The 15,158-nt window shown below is 36.7% G+C and overlaps 1 protein-coding gene across 1 annotated transcript; it reads left to right on the top strand.

Annotated features, from left to right (window-relative positions):
• The first annotated feature begins 207 nt into the window (after nt 1-207).
• LOC113357886 (DEAD-box ATP-dependent RNA helicase 20-like) lies at nt 208-4,702 on the top strand. The gene is made up of 14 exons (XM_026601374.1): nt 208-507; nt 1,396-1,488; nt 1,576-1,740; nt 1,831-1,926; nt 2,382-2,456; nt 2,621-2,782; nt 2,924-3,004; nt 3,091-3,189; nt 3,303-3,398; nt 3,484-3,615; nt 3,712-3,786; nt 3,907-3,996; nt 4,091-4,165; nt 4,307-4,702. The coding sequence occupies exons 1-14, from the start codon at nt 208-210 to the stop codon at nt 4,484-4,486; spliced, it is 1,719 nt and encodes a 572-aa protein (XP_026457159.1). The 3' UTR covers nt 4,487-4,702.
• The last annotated feature ends 10,456 nt before the right edge of the window (nt 4,703-15,158 follow it).

Below are 15,158 nucleotides of genomic sequence, written 5' to 3' on the forward strand. Positions count from 1 at the left end.
GTTGGATCCGGGTCAAGCCCGCATAAAAGGCCCATAAGATGATGATCATCATCCTCATCGTTGGTTCAAAATGAAATCAATTCAGACCTATCGTGTCTCCAAAGTACAATACAACTTCTACTTGAGATTCTCTTCTCCTCTACACTCTTCTGCACTTCAAAGACATTTTCGTTCTTCTTCTTCATATCTTTTCAAACAGGAACAACAATGCCGTATGTGCCGCCACATCTAAGGAGTTCCTCATCTCAATCGTCTTCTTCTTCTCAATCTACAACTGGAAACACTAAACCTTCTTCAGAAACCCTAGATTCTTCTTCTGATCACCAACAACAACTTAAAACATGGAATTCCAACAGCAACTCTTCTTCGTCTTCATTCAATGGCGCTCGTCGAACAACATCTTCTTCTTCTTCGAATCTGCCTGTCTCTAGAACTATGGCTGTTCCTGAAGCGGTGTTTCATCAATGGAAACCGTCTGAGCGTGTTTCCCGTCTTCTACCTGAACAGGTAATCGGAAATCATGAACCTAATTTCTTTTTTTTTTATTGATTGTTGTTTCTTTTTTTTTTTATTTAAGCTTAATTTTAAGTTTCATTTCGAAGATTTCAATCTATATCTTAAATTGACTGATTGTTGTTCTGCATTCGGTGAACATTGCTGAGAAATTATAGTTTTACTTAGATTGTGCTTGTGTAGTGTTCACATTTTAGGGTTTATGTGTGCCTTTACTGACTCAATGAGCTTTGATTTGAAATCCTTATTTTGTACTCACACTTTGTTATCTACATGCTCTGAATAGTACTGGACTAATGTTGTACATTGAGATGATATTTTACTGGCACATTCTAGGGTTTATCTTATGTAGAATCTGATAGGAGACTGGAACTGTAATATAGAATCATGACTCGGGGTAATTAGAAGTAGGTGCATGAAATTTAGGGGACTTTGTGTAAGCTTTGATCAGTACGGGGACCATGAATGTGGTCCCTAGTTACTAATTTTATGTTTTGTCGGGTATATTTTCATGTACCTTAAATTTGTTCCAGGAGCTACTACATAATGAAATGTTAGTAACCGCCATGCAATGAAGGCTGTTAGTAGAGTTTTTATTCTCTTCCCTTGTGTAGTTTTTGCTGTTACTTAATCACGAGCAAACAGATCAAACAAAGATAAATTAGAGAGAAAAGGACACCAGAAAAAGGGCAATGTTCTGTGAAGGAAATTTCCTGCGCATTATATAAAAGATAATGAAATTTGTAGGTAATGACATACAGCATGGATAAAGGCCTATTGTATTCATATGGAATTTCTAGTTAGGGGAAATTGTATAACATAGTTCACATGTAACTTCTAATTCTAAATTCAATGAGACTGACGTACCATATTGTTCTGCAGATTGAAGAGGTTCGCTTACGGCTGAATGTTGATGTTACTACTGCGCCAGATTCCGCTCCTGCACCTGCGCCAATTGAATCATTTACAGACATGGTAAATTGTTTTCTTTTTTAGATACTACAAGTCTGTGTCTGTGACCAAGATTCACATTTCTATAACTATGTGTAATGTCTTTTTCAGTGTTTGCATGAAAGTATCATGAAAGATATAGCATTTCACGAGTACACTAGACCAACCTCTATTCAGGCCCAAGCTATGCCAATTGCTCTTCAGGGAAGGGATCTTTTGGGTTGTGCCGAGACGGGGAGTGGGAAAACTGCTGCTTTTGCTATTCCAATGATCCAGGTTTTCTTTTGTTAGCCTCCCACCATCCATGCACATTTTGTTCCTTTTTTATTGTACTATGTTTATACATGTTTTGTTTTTCCTCTGCAGCATTGCTTAGCCCAGCCTTCTGTTCGGCGAGGTGATGGTCCTCTTGCATTAGTGTTGGCACCTACCAGAGAACTTGCCCAACAGATTGAGAAAGAGGTGAGGTTACTGGTTATTTACCACAGGATTTGAAATGTTTTAACAACTGCTACATTCGTCTTCCGAGTAATACAAAATGAAACTTGCTGTATTGAAAATAATTTTTCCAGGCAGTCTTTGCATTCTCGTCATTATCGGTAACCATCACTTGAGCTTGTCACAATTTTAATTTTCTAACCCTTATGTAAACAAACTAAGGTCATTATTCTTGAGCTCGTCGTTATCTGAAACTTCACTTTTGCTCATTGGAAAGAACCATACAATTTACTTCATACGATGTAACTTGTTTCAACTGGGCTCAGTATTATTTGGCACTTTCTTGTCTCTCTAGGTAGACGATAATATGAGACGAGTACACCAAATTTCATTCAATTTGACTATTTTGAAGTCATTATACCTCTCTTATTTACTTGTCTGATTCTCTGTTGCTGAATGATTGTTGGATATTTTCCCAGGTTAAGGCCTTTAGTAGATCTCTGGAGTCTTTTAGAACTGCTATTGTTGTTGGTGGAACAAATATGGCAGAACAGGTAATTTCTTGTAGTTTAGGTATTCATGTTGTATGGTTGTCGCTATTTTGCATTTCTTGGTTTAACTGAAGTATAGAGAAGAGAAAACTTTAAACATGTTGTGACCTTAGCGTATCTGTGCTGCTTTTATATTTTCCATTCCTTAATGGTTTGTACCATGACAGAGGTCTGAGTTGCGGGCAGGAGTAAATATTGTGGTTGCCACACCTGGAAGATTTATCGACCATTTGCAACAAGGGAACACCTGTCTTTCTAGGATCTCTTTCGTTGTTTTGGATGAGGCTGACAGAATGCTGGACATGGGGTTCGAGCCGCAGATAAGAGAGGTCTAGCTTCGTACTTGAACTCCCTACTTTTGTTGTCTCTGGTTTTCTGGTTTTCATGAGCATCCCAATTTCAGTGTTACAATGTGTGTCTGCTTGTGTGTAATAGTACATAGTATTTATTGGTTGTTTTCTGGCTTTCAGGTGATGCGGAATCTTCCCGTAAAGCACCAAACATTGCTGTTTAGTGCAACTATGCCAGTTGAAATTGAAGCCCTTGCACAGGTATGCTACACTTGTGCTCATATGACCATATGAAATTAATTTTTCTTCCAAGGACAATCATTTGTGCTAATGAGCTTGTGTAACAGGAGTACCTCACTGACCCAGTGCAAGTAAAGGTTGGAAAAGTAAGTAGCCCTACAGCAAATGTGTCTCAAATGCTGCAGAAGGTTCCGGAGAATGAGAAGGTTAGCAACATAGCTCATATTCACATATGCATTACTATTTTTTTATAAAAAAAATGTATTGGTGTTGTACAGTACATAAGTTTAATTTGCTCTATACGGTTTTTTGGAAAAAGATCGATCAGCTTCTGTCTTTGCTTGTGGAAGAGGCGGCTCAGGCTGATAGATCTGGTCATCCACTCCCGTTAACAATTGTTTTTGTTGAAAGGAAGGTAACGATGTTTTACCATGATTGACGACTTAAACTTTTGAAGCGCCTATGAGATGCTGACAAGTTATGTTAATATCATCTTGTAGACTAGGTGTGATGAAGTTGCAGAAGCCCTGATAGCACAAGGTCTGCACGCTGTTGCTCTTCATGGTGGCCGTAGCCAAAGTGAAAGAGAAGCAGCTCTTCGCAATTTTCGAAATGGTTCTACTAATATTCTGGTACCTCCATTCTCTTCTGAATCTGAATTACGTTAAAGAAATGCTCAGTGTTTGTATTACACCCTGCAACGACTTACCTCCAAACTCGATGTCCAGGTCGCCACAGATGTTGCATCTCGTGGTTTAGATGTCACAGGAGTTGCTCATGTGATCAACCTTGATCTTCCCAAGGTATATTTTTCTTCAGCACTATGTACTATTCAATTTTGTTCAGTTTCATCCTTGTTTTCTTACATTAAATACCATGTCTGATTTTTATCGTGTGTGTTGCTGCGTCTATGTGGGGTGTAGACAATGGAGGATTATGTGCACCGTATTGGAAGAACTGGGCGTGCAGGATCAACTGGACAGGCTACTTCATTTTACACAGATCGTGACATGGTCTTGTTCTGCTCTTCTATGGTTTCATGTTTTATGTTTCTTTAGAGTTGCTTGTATTGACTGTTCCTTTCTTCTTGTTTGTCGCGTCTCATAGTTCCTGGTGGCCCATATTAAGAAAGCTATTTCAGATGCAGAATCTGGGAACTCCTTTGCATTTGCAACTGGCAAGGTGTGCTTATCAGAAACATCTTTTAACCTTTTTTCTTTTTTGCGCAGTCACATATTTTCTTTCATGTTAAAGGTGTTTTGCTGCAATTTTTGTTTGTTATCTAATAAAATAAGATCAAAATTTGCATGGGTGGGATCCTAGGTTGCAAGGCGGAAAGAAAAAGAGGCAGCAGCTGCACAGAAAGAAGCGAGAGTTGCATTATCAAAACTTTCCGTGACAGGTCCAACCTCCGTAAATGTAGAGGATAAGTACAAGTACATGCTTGCGCCTCCTTCAAGTACAAGGAAAGAGGGTGCCGCTGATGATGCTTGGGATGATTAATGAAGAAAGCTTCCCCATTCTGTACAACATATCAATCTGACTTAGGTAGCCATTAGCACGGTAGGAATTAAGTTTTCGAGACTATTAGATGAGTCTATTATCTGTGGACCTGTGGTGGGTGTCCAAGTCACAACCAAATTTGTAAAAGAAGTCATTTAAGCTTCTATTTGGAAGCAAGAAAAAAATTACAAAAATCAATATTTTTAATTTTGGTCACCTCATGATTAGAGAAATATATCCTTATGAGTTAGTTGATGGACCAAATGCAAATTGGTACTAGTTATGCCGTTTCCAGCTTCACTAAATCCTGTGTGAAACCAGACAACAGAATATTACCAACAACTTGAATGGAAAAAGAGAATATTACTGAACCATGAATAAACAGACATTGAATCAGATAGTAAGAAAATGGTAGCTTCTTAAAAACATTAAAAAAAATCTCCCCAACGCTAAGTAACCATGCCCCTGAATCATAATCATGCCCTAAAAACCATAATAATAACTAAACAAAAAAGAAAAGCCCCAATGTTTGTAGAAGTTTACCTCAGATTGTAGGTCCAGAGCACATGCTCCTTTTCTTAGTTCTCTCTCGACAACTATGACCAAGACAAGAGGGAATTTCATGTTGGTTCAATTCAGCTAAGAAACTCAAGCTCACTAGATTTTAACCATTTTATTTCAAACAAAAATAGAAAACTCAAGCTCACGAACTAAATAAACACAAACTCAATATTAGGAATCACGAAGAGCAATTTCATCAAAAATTTCCAAGGAAGAAAACCCTGTACCTCTTGTCAGTTTGAAATCCTAATTTGTGAAGTGAAACCACCTTTATGCTTGTCGCTTGATGATGAAGAAGGAAAATGGATTCTCAAATGATTTTAGCTCTTTGTTTCAGATGGTCTTGAGGGTAAGAAGAAAAATGGTGGTATAAGAATTTAGTTTTGAGAGAAAATAAATATAGAGAGATAAAACCAAAGAAGCAAGTACATGACAGTCGTACTTACGATTCATTATTATCCTGAATAAATTACTTGATTCGACTTGTCATTATCATCCTCAAGTAAGTACGCTGATTCAAAAATGCAGGTCTCTCTAGCTCCCTACTAGTGTTTTGTTTTCTAGACTGTAAAACCATTACCACTGTGCTAGCTCCTACTGAGTCGTAGTATTTATAGTTGTGCATGCATTGCTTGATTCTGAGAAATTTATATGCAAAGTTGTGATGCTTTTGGTAAAATAACAAACAACAAAAGACAAACGAGAAGAACAACAAGACGTTAAATGGAGTTAGCTAGTTGCTAGACCTGTTTATCAGCTAGGCGAGCTTTCACAACACAAGAAAATATCAATGACTTTGTCCACGGGCTCAGGTGTCAGTCTTGAAGCTTCTGTATTGTCAAATCAATATGGAAGACAAACTATAGATGCAGATGAAAACCCTCTTGTGAGTGTACATCCGTAAAGAGAGTTGAGTTGTTCGGCTAAGTGGTGTGTTTCACCTTCATTTAGATGAATCAAAATATGGATCAGGTAGCAAAGAATACAAACGGATTGTGAATGGAATAATGGTTTTGTATATGGGACGCTTACGCCGGTTCCTATGGGCATAGCAAACTGGCCAGTTTACCAGTTTCACACCCATTATGTAGCCGGCAAACAAGCAAACTGGCTTGGTTAAGTGTCAAATTAGCCAGGCAAGGTCAATTAGCCACTTAACCAGGCCAGGACAGGTTTCCATCGAGCGTTTGAGTTTCAACCGTTCGGTGTAGTGTAGATCTTCCGGTGTAGTCTCCACCTCTAAGTAATTTTCTATTATGATTACTCTATCTTCCAAAATGTCCCTTTTGTAGGGTAGGGGAGGGATGTACTTGTTTTCAAGAAAGGGTACATATCCCGTAAAATACCGACACAAGTCCCCTATCAATATGTGTCATCTTCTAGTGATAGAAAAACCACAATAGAAAATTGTTCATTTAGTGGACATAAATTTTTCTCTACATACATCACCACTCGGGTGGTATTACTTATTTATTTATATATCTTTTCTAGAAAATAAAACCTCAATATATTGATAGTAAAATACCATTGTTTCCCTGATGGGAGGAACGATACGTATATTTCTTCATAACAGTGCGCATAATCCGTGATCTACCCTATTATGTTTGATCATATAGTTGTTACAAAAAATAGCTAGTTTTACAACCATATTACTAAAATAAAATCTTGAGCTATGAAAGTTATATCGAACTTCTCTTTGTTACCAAAGTCTTCATGATTTTATATCTCCGTTGGTGGGCTTATGCATAAATTCCTATTAGCAATAGTAAGGTTGATTCTGAATCAATCCTAAAAGAAATTATGTGTCCTCTCCAATGTGTTGCCCATTGGAAAGCCGCATCAGTTCAAGCTTTTTTTAGTTCCTCTCTGGTTGTATAGTCAACATAGAATTTCCGGCTTTTCTAACTGTAATTGTATAATCACATAAAACTAATACAACTCCTGCTTTTGTAGTGCAGTCCAACATAATCAAATCAATATTTATTGTGATGGCCAGATATCTCTCTTCCTCTATAGGATCGATCTAGGTGCCTATGCATAAAATATGAACTTGTGGTTAGGTTATATAATACGCCATTTGCATAAATTCTCCACAGGTGGGAGATTGACTTTGCTGGAAGTCTAGTAACTATGTCGGTCAAAATAACATAAGGTAGAATAGGATTGCTAGACCTGTACGTCTTCTTACTAGTGTTTACAGGATTTTGGCCAAAGTTCTTGCTACCATATTGAAGTTAGTCATGAAGAAACGCATATCTCATGTTCAGTGTGCTTACATAGAAGAAAGACAAATTATTGATAATACTTTAATTGCAAATGATTTGGTGAAAACAAGGTTGAAATCTAATAAACCTGGTATTATTTGCATGATTGATTTATAGAAAGCAGTTGATAGGTAAACTGGAGTAACTTAGAGTTCATGATGCATAAAATGAGCTTTAGCATGAAGTGGTTCAGCTGGATGAGATCTTGTTACTTTACAGCCACTTTCTCTGTTCTTATAAATGGCTCAACATTTGGTTTTTTCAACAATACAAGAGGAGTTACGCGGGACTGTCCATTATCAGTACTTTTCAATATTGTAATAGAAGGCTTCTCACCACTACACAGACAGAGATGCAAATGCTAATCTTTTTAATGGCTTCTCTATGGTGGAAAATGACACTGTTGTGAACCACTTACATTATGCATATGACATTATTTTCTTTGTTTATAGTAAAAAGGAGGAGCTCAAAAATTTGTTTTCCATTCCTTATTGTTTTGAATACATTGCAGGTTTAAAAGTTAATAGAGCTAAAACCAGGTTAACTAATTGCAATTGGAGATGTGCGTCAAATAAATGACTGGGAAGTAGAGATGGGTTGTGTGACTGATTCACTGCAATTCATGTATCTAGGGATGCATCTTGGTGCTAATATTTCCTCTAAAGCTATTAGGTTTCCAATTTTAGAAAGATTTGATGCTAGATTTTCTATTTGGGATCAAATTTTACTTTCTAAAGGAGGATAACTTGTTCTTCTCAAATGCATTCTTTCTTCTCTGCATATGTATTACTTTTGTCTCTTTAGAGATCCAATCTATATTACAATGAGAAACTTCTTGTGGCAATTTATAAGGAAAATTGGGAAACTGCCCCATACAAGGATGCCCCGTTGGGAAAATGCCCCGCCAAATAAAATTTATGGGAAAATGCCCTACCGTTACACTTTCCTTCCAATTTCAGTTAAATGGTCAAACTCGCTACATTTATTAGTCAATATCTTCTCCGACGGGCTTCTTCTCTACTGTGTCTCTCCATTAAACATTCAAACTGATGATTGAGAATGTAAAACAATTCATCAACCCCTAATTATCCATCACATGTACCTCTATTGCATCTACTTCCTATCCTTTGGCCTCCTCCTTAAACCTTAACTACACCTACTCCTGATGACAATGACGATGATATAAATGATTTCGATTCATTTTTAGGGTAAAACCATATATAATCAACTTTTTCAATGGTTTGTAATGGATATAGATTTTTAGGGTTCATAAATTTTGGGATTTCAGGATTCAGTTTTCTGCTCGAGGGCTTAGAAGAACGAAGAAGAAGATGATTTCGTGTTATTCATCAACACTAAACAGATTAGGTGGCATACCAGTAGCCGTTGGATTACAATAAAACGTTTTTCTTTTCGCACATGCAATCCCGCGTGTATCAACAGTTTGACCTCTTAACCAGTATTGGATGGAAAATGTAACGGTGGGGCATTTTCCCATAAATTTTATTTGATGGGGCATTTTCCCAACGGGGCATCCAATTTTGAGGCATTTTTCCAAGTATCCCCAATTTATATGGTCTTGGAAGTGGTTGTTCTCATTTGATCAAATGGACCACTGTAAATGCTAGTAAGGAGAATGGTGGCCTTGGTGTTCTAAACTTAAGAGTGATGAATCAAGCATTTGGCATACAAAAATCTCACTTATGGTACAAGCTTATGGAGAAAAATACGGCAGTAACTATTCACATTGGATTCCTGGTAAAATTAACACCCCTCATGGTGTGACATGTTGGAGAACTATTGCTAATACTCTATATCTAATCACTGTAAACTCTTCTCTTAGTCTTCACTCTGGTAATCTCATATCTTTATGGCATGATAAGTGGGTTGTAACTACTTGTCTAGCTTCTACTTTCAGTTCCATTTATAAGTTGGATAGATTAGAGTTTGGCAATATTGAGGAACATATTACATCAACTGGTTATTGGAGCTTTGATTTCAAAAGGATACTGACTAATTCAGAATCAAATCAGTTTGCTGAACTATTGCTGATCTAATCATTGTTATTGGTTTGAATCCACCTGTTAGCGACACTTTACCTGACACAAGAAGATGGGCACATAACACCAATGGGAAGTTCTCAGTTAAGTCATTATATGATTCTATGATTGCAGAAGAAGGTATTGAAGGGTTTCCGCACAAATTTGTCTGTAAGACTGAAGTTCCACCTAAGATTAATTTTTTCAGTGTAGTGTGATGTTACTAAGGTGACGGAGTGACGCGACATATTCATCTTTTTTTTTTAACGAATCACCTACGAATTCCCCTTTACCATGACGTAACCCTCCTCATTGGTTACGTATATCAATTACTAGTGGGCTTGGTCAATCAAAAAATAAAATTCAAACTACCAACACACACATTTTTTTTGGGACCATGGCAACGAGAGAAGAGCCAAAAAATCACATATGAAGAAGCAAAAACGTTTGAGGGTGGGCAAGGTATGCTTATCAGAAATATATCTTAACCTTTTTTCGTAAACCCTGATTTGGCACCCTCACTCGTTTAATTTATGTTTAGTTACAATTTATCTAATGATGAATCAAAATTTGCATTGGGCGAGATTTTAGGTTTCAAGGCGGAAAGAAAAACAGGCAGCATCAGTAAATGTAGAGGATAAATACAAGTACGTGCATGCGCCCCAAGCAAATACGAGGAAATTAAGAGGGCGCCGCGGATGATGCTTGGGATGACAAATAAAGAGAGCTTCCCCATTCATACCTAACTTTAATCAGAACAAATAGAACCTCCCTAAGATCAGCACTACAGCTAGTGCAAAGAATTTTCAGTGCAACTTACTCAAGCAGTACCTTTTCTTCCATGCCTCATGCTAGAAGATGATCAAGGATCAAATCGCCTTGTTGGAATATACGGTGCATTATAGACCAAGAAGACCAAGTCTGTAACAATATCTTCTAGATTATAGGATCAAGTCAGCTAGTAAATCCTCTAATGTAGATAGATAAGTTTCACCTAGTCAAAGATATGGTTTGTTTCTTTATCTTCTAGGTCCATATCCTATCAACTATAAATAGGATCAATCTTGTAAATGTAAAATATCCTAGCAAGCCTGGAGATCAATCCAATTCACCCTACGGGGTTTCTCAGTGGATGTAGGTCAGTGACCGAACCACTTTAAACATTGTCTTCTTTGATTTCTGTTTTCCGATCTATGAACCCTCGATACCCATAATTTATTATGGTATCAGAGCGGGGAGATCCGCTCATATTGCTTCCGCTTTCTATTTTTTTTTTTCTGTCATTTTCATCTATTTTATTTGGACTAATCTCCAATATTAGCCTATATTCTATGGATGATTTATATCCATTATTTCCAACAGAGTTATCATCAAATTAACTCTTCCTAATGATCGTTTTTCTCATCATCATGAGTTTCGTTTTCATTATATCTATGGATATCGTTCTTTGAAATTTATCATTGTCCTACTCTCAAATCTCAAACGATGTTTACATTTCCGTTTGCAAGTTCCATTTCTTTTGCACTTTGTGCAACTGTCATTAATCTTTTCAGGTTTCTTTTCTCTGAAAATCAGTCCCAATTTTTGTCATATTTTATTTTGGACAATTTTATTGATTCCAGTGTTGGTTTTATTCCGACGATTGTGCATAATCATCCGTTTTGGAAGGATACTTTTACTCCAAAATTTGTTATCATCACTGAAAATCTTAATCAAATGGATTAAGATTCTCTTATGTGTCTGTTAGGTCAAGACGAAATCAAAACAAACTTTCCGCTTTGTTTACTTCTCTGGTGCTATTATTATGCAAGTCGAGATGTTTGCTCGATTTGGCATTAATAGCCATTTATTTCCTAAAATATTTCTGATATCTCGGGAGATTTGGTTCAATTCCAAATTTTCTTATCAAATCTTTTTTATCCACCTGTCATACGTTTCAGCATCTTTTTATAAGTTACGAGTTGTTGATGAACCCATATGGAAGACGGATCATCAAGTTTAACTTCCAAGGTCCGTGCATGAAGATCAAGTTCAACTGCATGGTCTTTTCTGTTTCATTCGTCATTATCATCTGAACAATCAAATCGAAGGTATCTATAAACTCTTGTGCCTTTTATCAGGTTCAGTAGCAAGTTGTGAGCATGAAGACTATACAACTCATTTTTCACTTGTGAAAACTATTTTTCTTAGACAACCATTGGTTTGTCTATCATGTCATGTCTTGGTTAGTAATCATCAAACCAAGTCCGTACCACTCTTCTAAACCTTCTTGAAAGCCTAATATCAATTCAAGACAGTTTGCAACCACAAGACGCAACTACCAGTTTCTATGAAGATCATTTTGCTTCTCCAGTTGATGTATAATTCAAGCCTGTTAAAGCCATTTCACTCATTTATGCCTCGTGAAGATCATTCTGCTACTGCTCTCAAGTACATAGGTTTGTGTGATTCCCGGCTATGGCTACACCCACAGACTTAATAATGATAAGATTGTGATCATATTCAACGCAAGTCTCTCCCTGAGGAATAGGAGATGCAAAATAAAACGGATGATTGGTTATCGATTATGCGATATAAATATGATTTCACCTGGCTTCACTGGGCGATTCTCTCCTTTTAGATCTTTATGCAAGATCAACCTAGCCCCTAAGTTTATGAGTTAATTCATAAATGTAGTAGTTCAACTGCTCATTTATCATCTACCATTCTGGTACACGATTTGTGGAAGAATTTGAATTTACCATATTTCTCATCATCCGATCTCAAGTGTTGTTACATGGGTCATTTCAAGTCCAAGTTCAAGTTCCATGGCTAATAATCATCGACGGAAATTTCAGAGTTTCGTTTGGTCAATCAAATGAAACTAATATATTTTCCCATATATTCACATTGTTGGAATCTATGTTTTCCAAAAATAGCTTGCATATCTGCATTCATATTCCCCAAATTATTGGAATATCTCATATGGCATGGAATTCTGCTTAAGTGTCGCAGTTTGTGCCATTTTTATTCGCTGTCAGTTGAAACACATGGTTTGTGAAACCCCGGTATGTCGGAACCTTGATTCAAGGTGCATGTCAATCAGCTTATGGTTCTTTTATTAATTACCATAGCAAGCTGCGAGTATCAAATAATATCCTCATATGGTTCTTTTATGAGATAATATTCCTCAAACTTAGTTGATCATTTTACGGTCAACTTATTCAACTTTCCCGCGCATCTTAATCATTCACAAAAGATGTACGTGTTATCATGTCAACTTTTCATTCCTAAAGATTGTTCTCTTTGTTATTCGAGAACTAAATTCTTGATCTTTCATTATTGGATTTCATATCCTCATATCCTTTCAAGAAAACCCGATATATGGGTAATCCTAGTTGACTATTTCATAGTCGAATCAATTTAATGTCCAAAATATCCGCATACAAATTTGTATTATTTCTCTGTCAATGAAAATTGTTAACATCGTATGTGTTATAATATGCCCTTAATTACCTCACTGGCAAACCAGAAAATATTTCCATGTTTATGTGAAATTGATTTTGTTTCCAAAAATATTTTCGGAGTATATCCAATATATTTTTCTCGGAAATATATTGCATCAGCAGTGCCAGTAATAGCCTTCTTTGTTAGTTGATACTGCTGCACTTTGTATTATTTCACTTTGTCAAACAAGTTACCTCTGATCGAAACTTGTTGTTCCAGTTCATGGGCACAAATCAGAATATATTTTCATCATTGCATCAATTTTGATGTGTGTTAGTTATCAATGTGTCTTGTACAAGTTCTTGGCTCGTTCTAGGAATTTGATTTACGAGGAGTACTCCTCTCTTTAGAAGAAGTGTAATTTGACTCCTTTGATTAATTGTGGTGTATGGATGCAATATATATCTCCTGCCCACGAAAGCTTTCTTTCATGATCATAATTTTCATCGGCTATGATGGTCTTTGGTTTATGGAAGTTCTCCTTCAAGAAATCTTCATTTATTTCTTACCCTCGTTCCCAAAATACATGATATTTTGTGATCTTATTTCCAAAAGTAGTTTTTTGATAATATCCTTTATTCGGAAAAGACTCTTTTGCGATCTTATTTTCAAAAGTTGTTTTTCATTCACGAAAAAAAAATAATCGTAAACAGTTAGACGTCCATCATCTTGTTATTATGAAGGACTGTCATCTCTTTTTATTTACTCATTATTTGAGTTTTTATCTTGTTCTCAAAATTTGTTTGTTCATTCTCTCAAGAACATTCAAATCAATTCTAAAAATATTTTCTATTTTCGAACTTCTTGCCGTTTCTGGTAATCAAGATAAGTTTCAAAATCAAGTCAAGACCTGTTTCAGCAGTTCGATGCTCGTTTTGCCTCATTATTGTGTGTCTTAATTGAAGATCCAGTTCGTCTCAAGCGTGATCTTCGAAGTCCAAGTACAAGATATGGAGGAAGATATTGAAGAAGAACAATCAAATTGCAGCTTTTAATTACACGAGAAAGCCAGCTCATAAAGTTCAATCGTCATGGTCCGTGAAAGAAGATCATATACCATTATCGAAGTACGTTATACAAAGTTTCTTTACAAGGTTTCTTTTCAAGATGTTGTCCAAGTTGCACACTTCAATTCTCTCCGTGTCCAACTTGTGGGGGGTTGTTGGAATATACGGTGCATTATAGACCAAGAAGACCAAGTCTGTAACAATATCTTCTAGATTATAGGATCAAGTCAGCTAGTAAATCCTCTAATGTAGATAGATAAGTTTCACCTAGTCAAAGATATGGTTTGTTTCTTTATCTTCTAGGTCCATATCCTATCAACTATAAATAGGATCAATCTTGTAAATGTAAAATATCCTAGCAAGCCTGGAGATCAATCCAATTCACCCTACGGGGTTTCTCAGTGGATGTAGGTCAGTGACCGAACCACTTTAAACATTGTCTTCTTTGATTTCTGTTTTCCGATCTATGAACCCTCGATACCCATAATTTATTACGCCTTCCAACTTAAAAAGTTTTTGAAAAGAATCTGCAGGGTTTATATTACTAGATGGCACAACAACTTCTACAACGCATAAGTCTTCGGTTTCTATATTGAATGATATTATTGCGTCTGATAGGCTTGAATACCAGCCATCAACCATCCAGTAAAAATTCCTGCAGGCCATCTTTTTTTACTTGGAGGATGAGAGCAGCTAACAACACCTCTGAATAAGAGAAACCCATGATATGAACTCCATAGCTTATGTGGACCGCCGCAATACTCATCAAGAGAGAAGCTTATAGCTACATTCTCACCTTCACCATCGAAAAAAAAAAGATCGATGTCATTGTCATCTTGCTCGCTAAGAGATTGCACAACAATGTCTGGAGTAGCTCGGTCGAGGTGTGCACGCTTGAAGTACGGAGTTGTCGTTAAGTGATACAATAAGTCATTGTGTTGCCACAGCTGGAAGTCTGAGGAGTATGTCGCTTATGATACCACAAGGAAGATAAGGCATCATAGGGACCTTCCTCCTCAATTGCTTCGACACCTTCATCCCTGACGGCTTCTGGTAACTGTACAGGAGGATCAGTTGCACAATCCATTGCTTTATTTTCTTCCGTAAGAAATTGAATCAAAAAAAGTAAAAGAGAATACAATATTTATAGAGCCGACGTATACCAAGAATAAGAATAGAAATCGGAATTGGAAAAGGAAATCACTCAGAGACTCGGTGTTAAACCACAAACCGGTTCCCCTAACTTTTGGGCCTGGGTGTCAAAGAGGAAAGCCGGCCTTAAGTATGTTTTTATCTTCTCTTCATTTCTGTAGAG

This window comes from Papaver somniferum, chromosome 3 (genome assembly GCF_003573695.1).
Source record: "Papaver somniferum cultivar HN1 chromosome 3, ASM357369v1, whole genome shotgun sequence".
NCBI classification, from domain to species: domain Eukaryota; kingdom Viridiplantae; phylum Streptophyta; class Magnoliopsida; order Ranunculales; family Papaveraceae; genus Papaver; species Papaver somniferum.

Excerpts from the sequence above, each read along its gene's own strand:
- LOC113357886 (XM_026601374.1), top strand. The coding sequence starts at position 208 with ATGCCGTATGTGCCGCCACATCTAAGGAGTTCCTCATCTCAATCGTCT. Across the intron at positions 1,741-1,830 it reads TTGCTATTCCAATGATCCAG|CATTGCTTAGCCCAGCCTTC; the intron begins GTTTTCTTTTGT and ends TTTCCTCTGCAG. Across the intron at positions 4,166-4,306 it reads TTGCATTTGCAACTGGCAAG|GTTGCAAGGCGGAAAGAAAA; the intron begins GTGTGCTTATCA and ends GTGGGATCCTAG.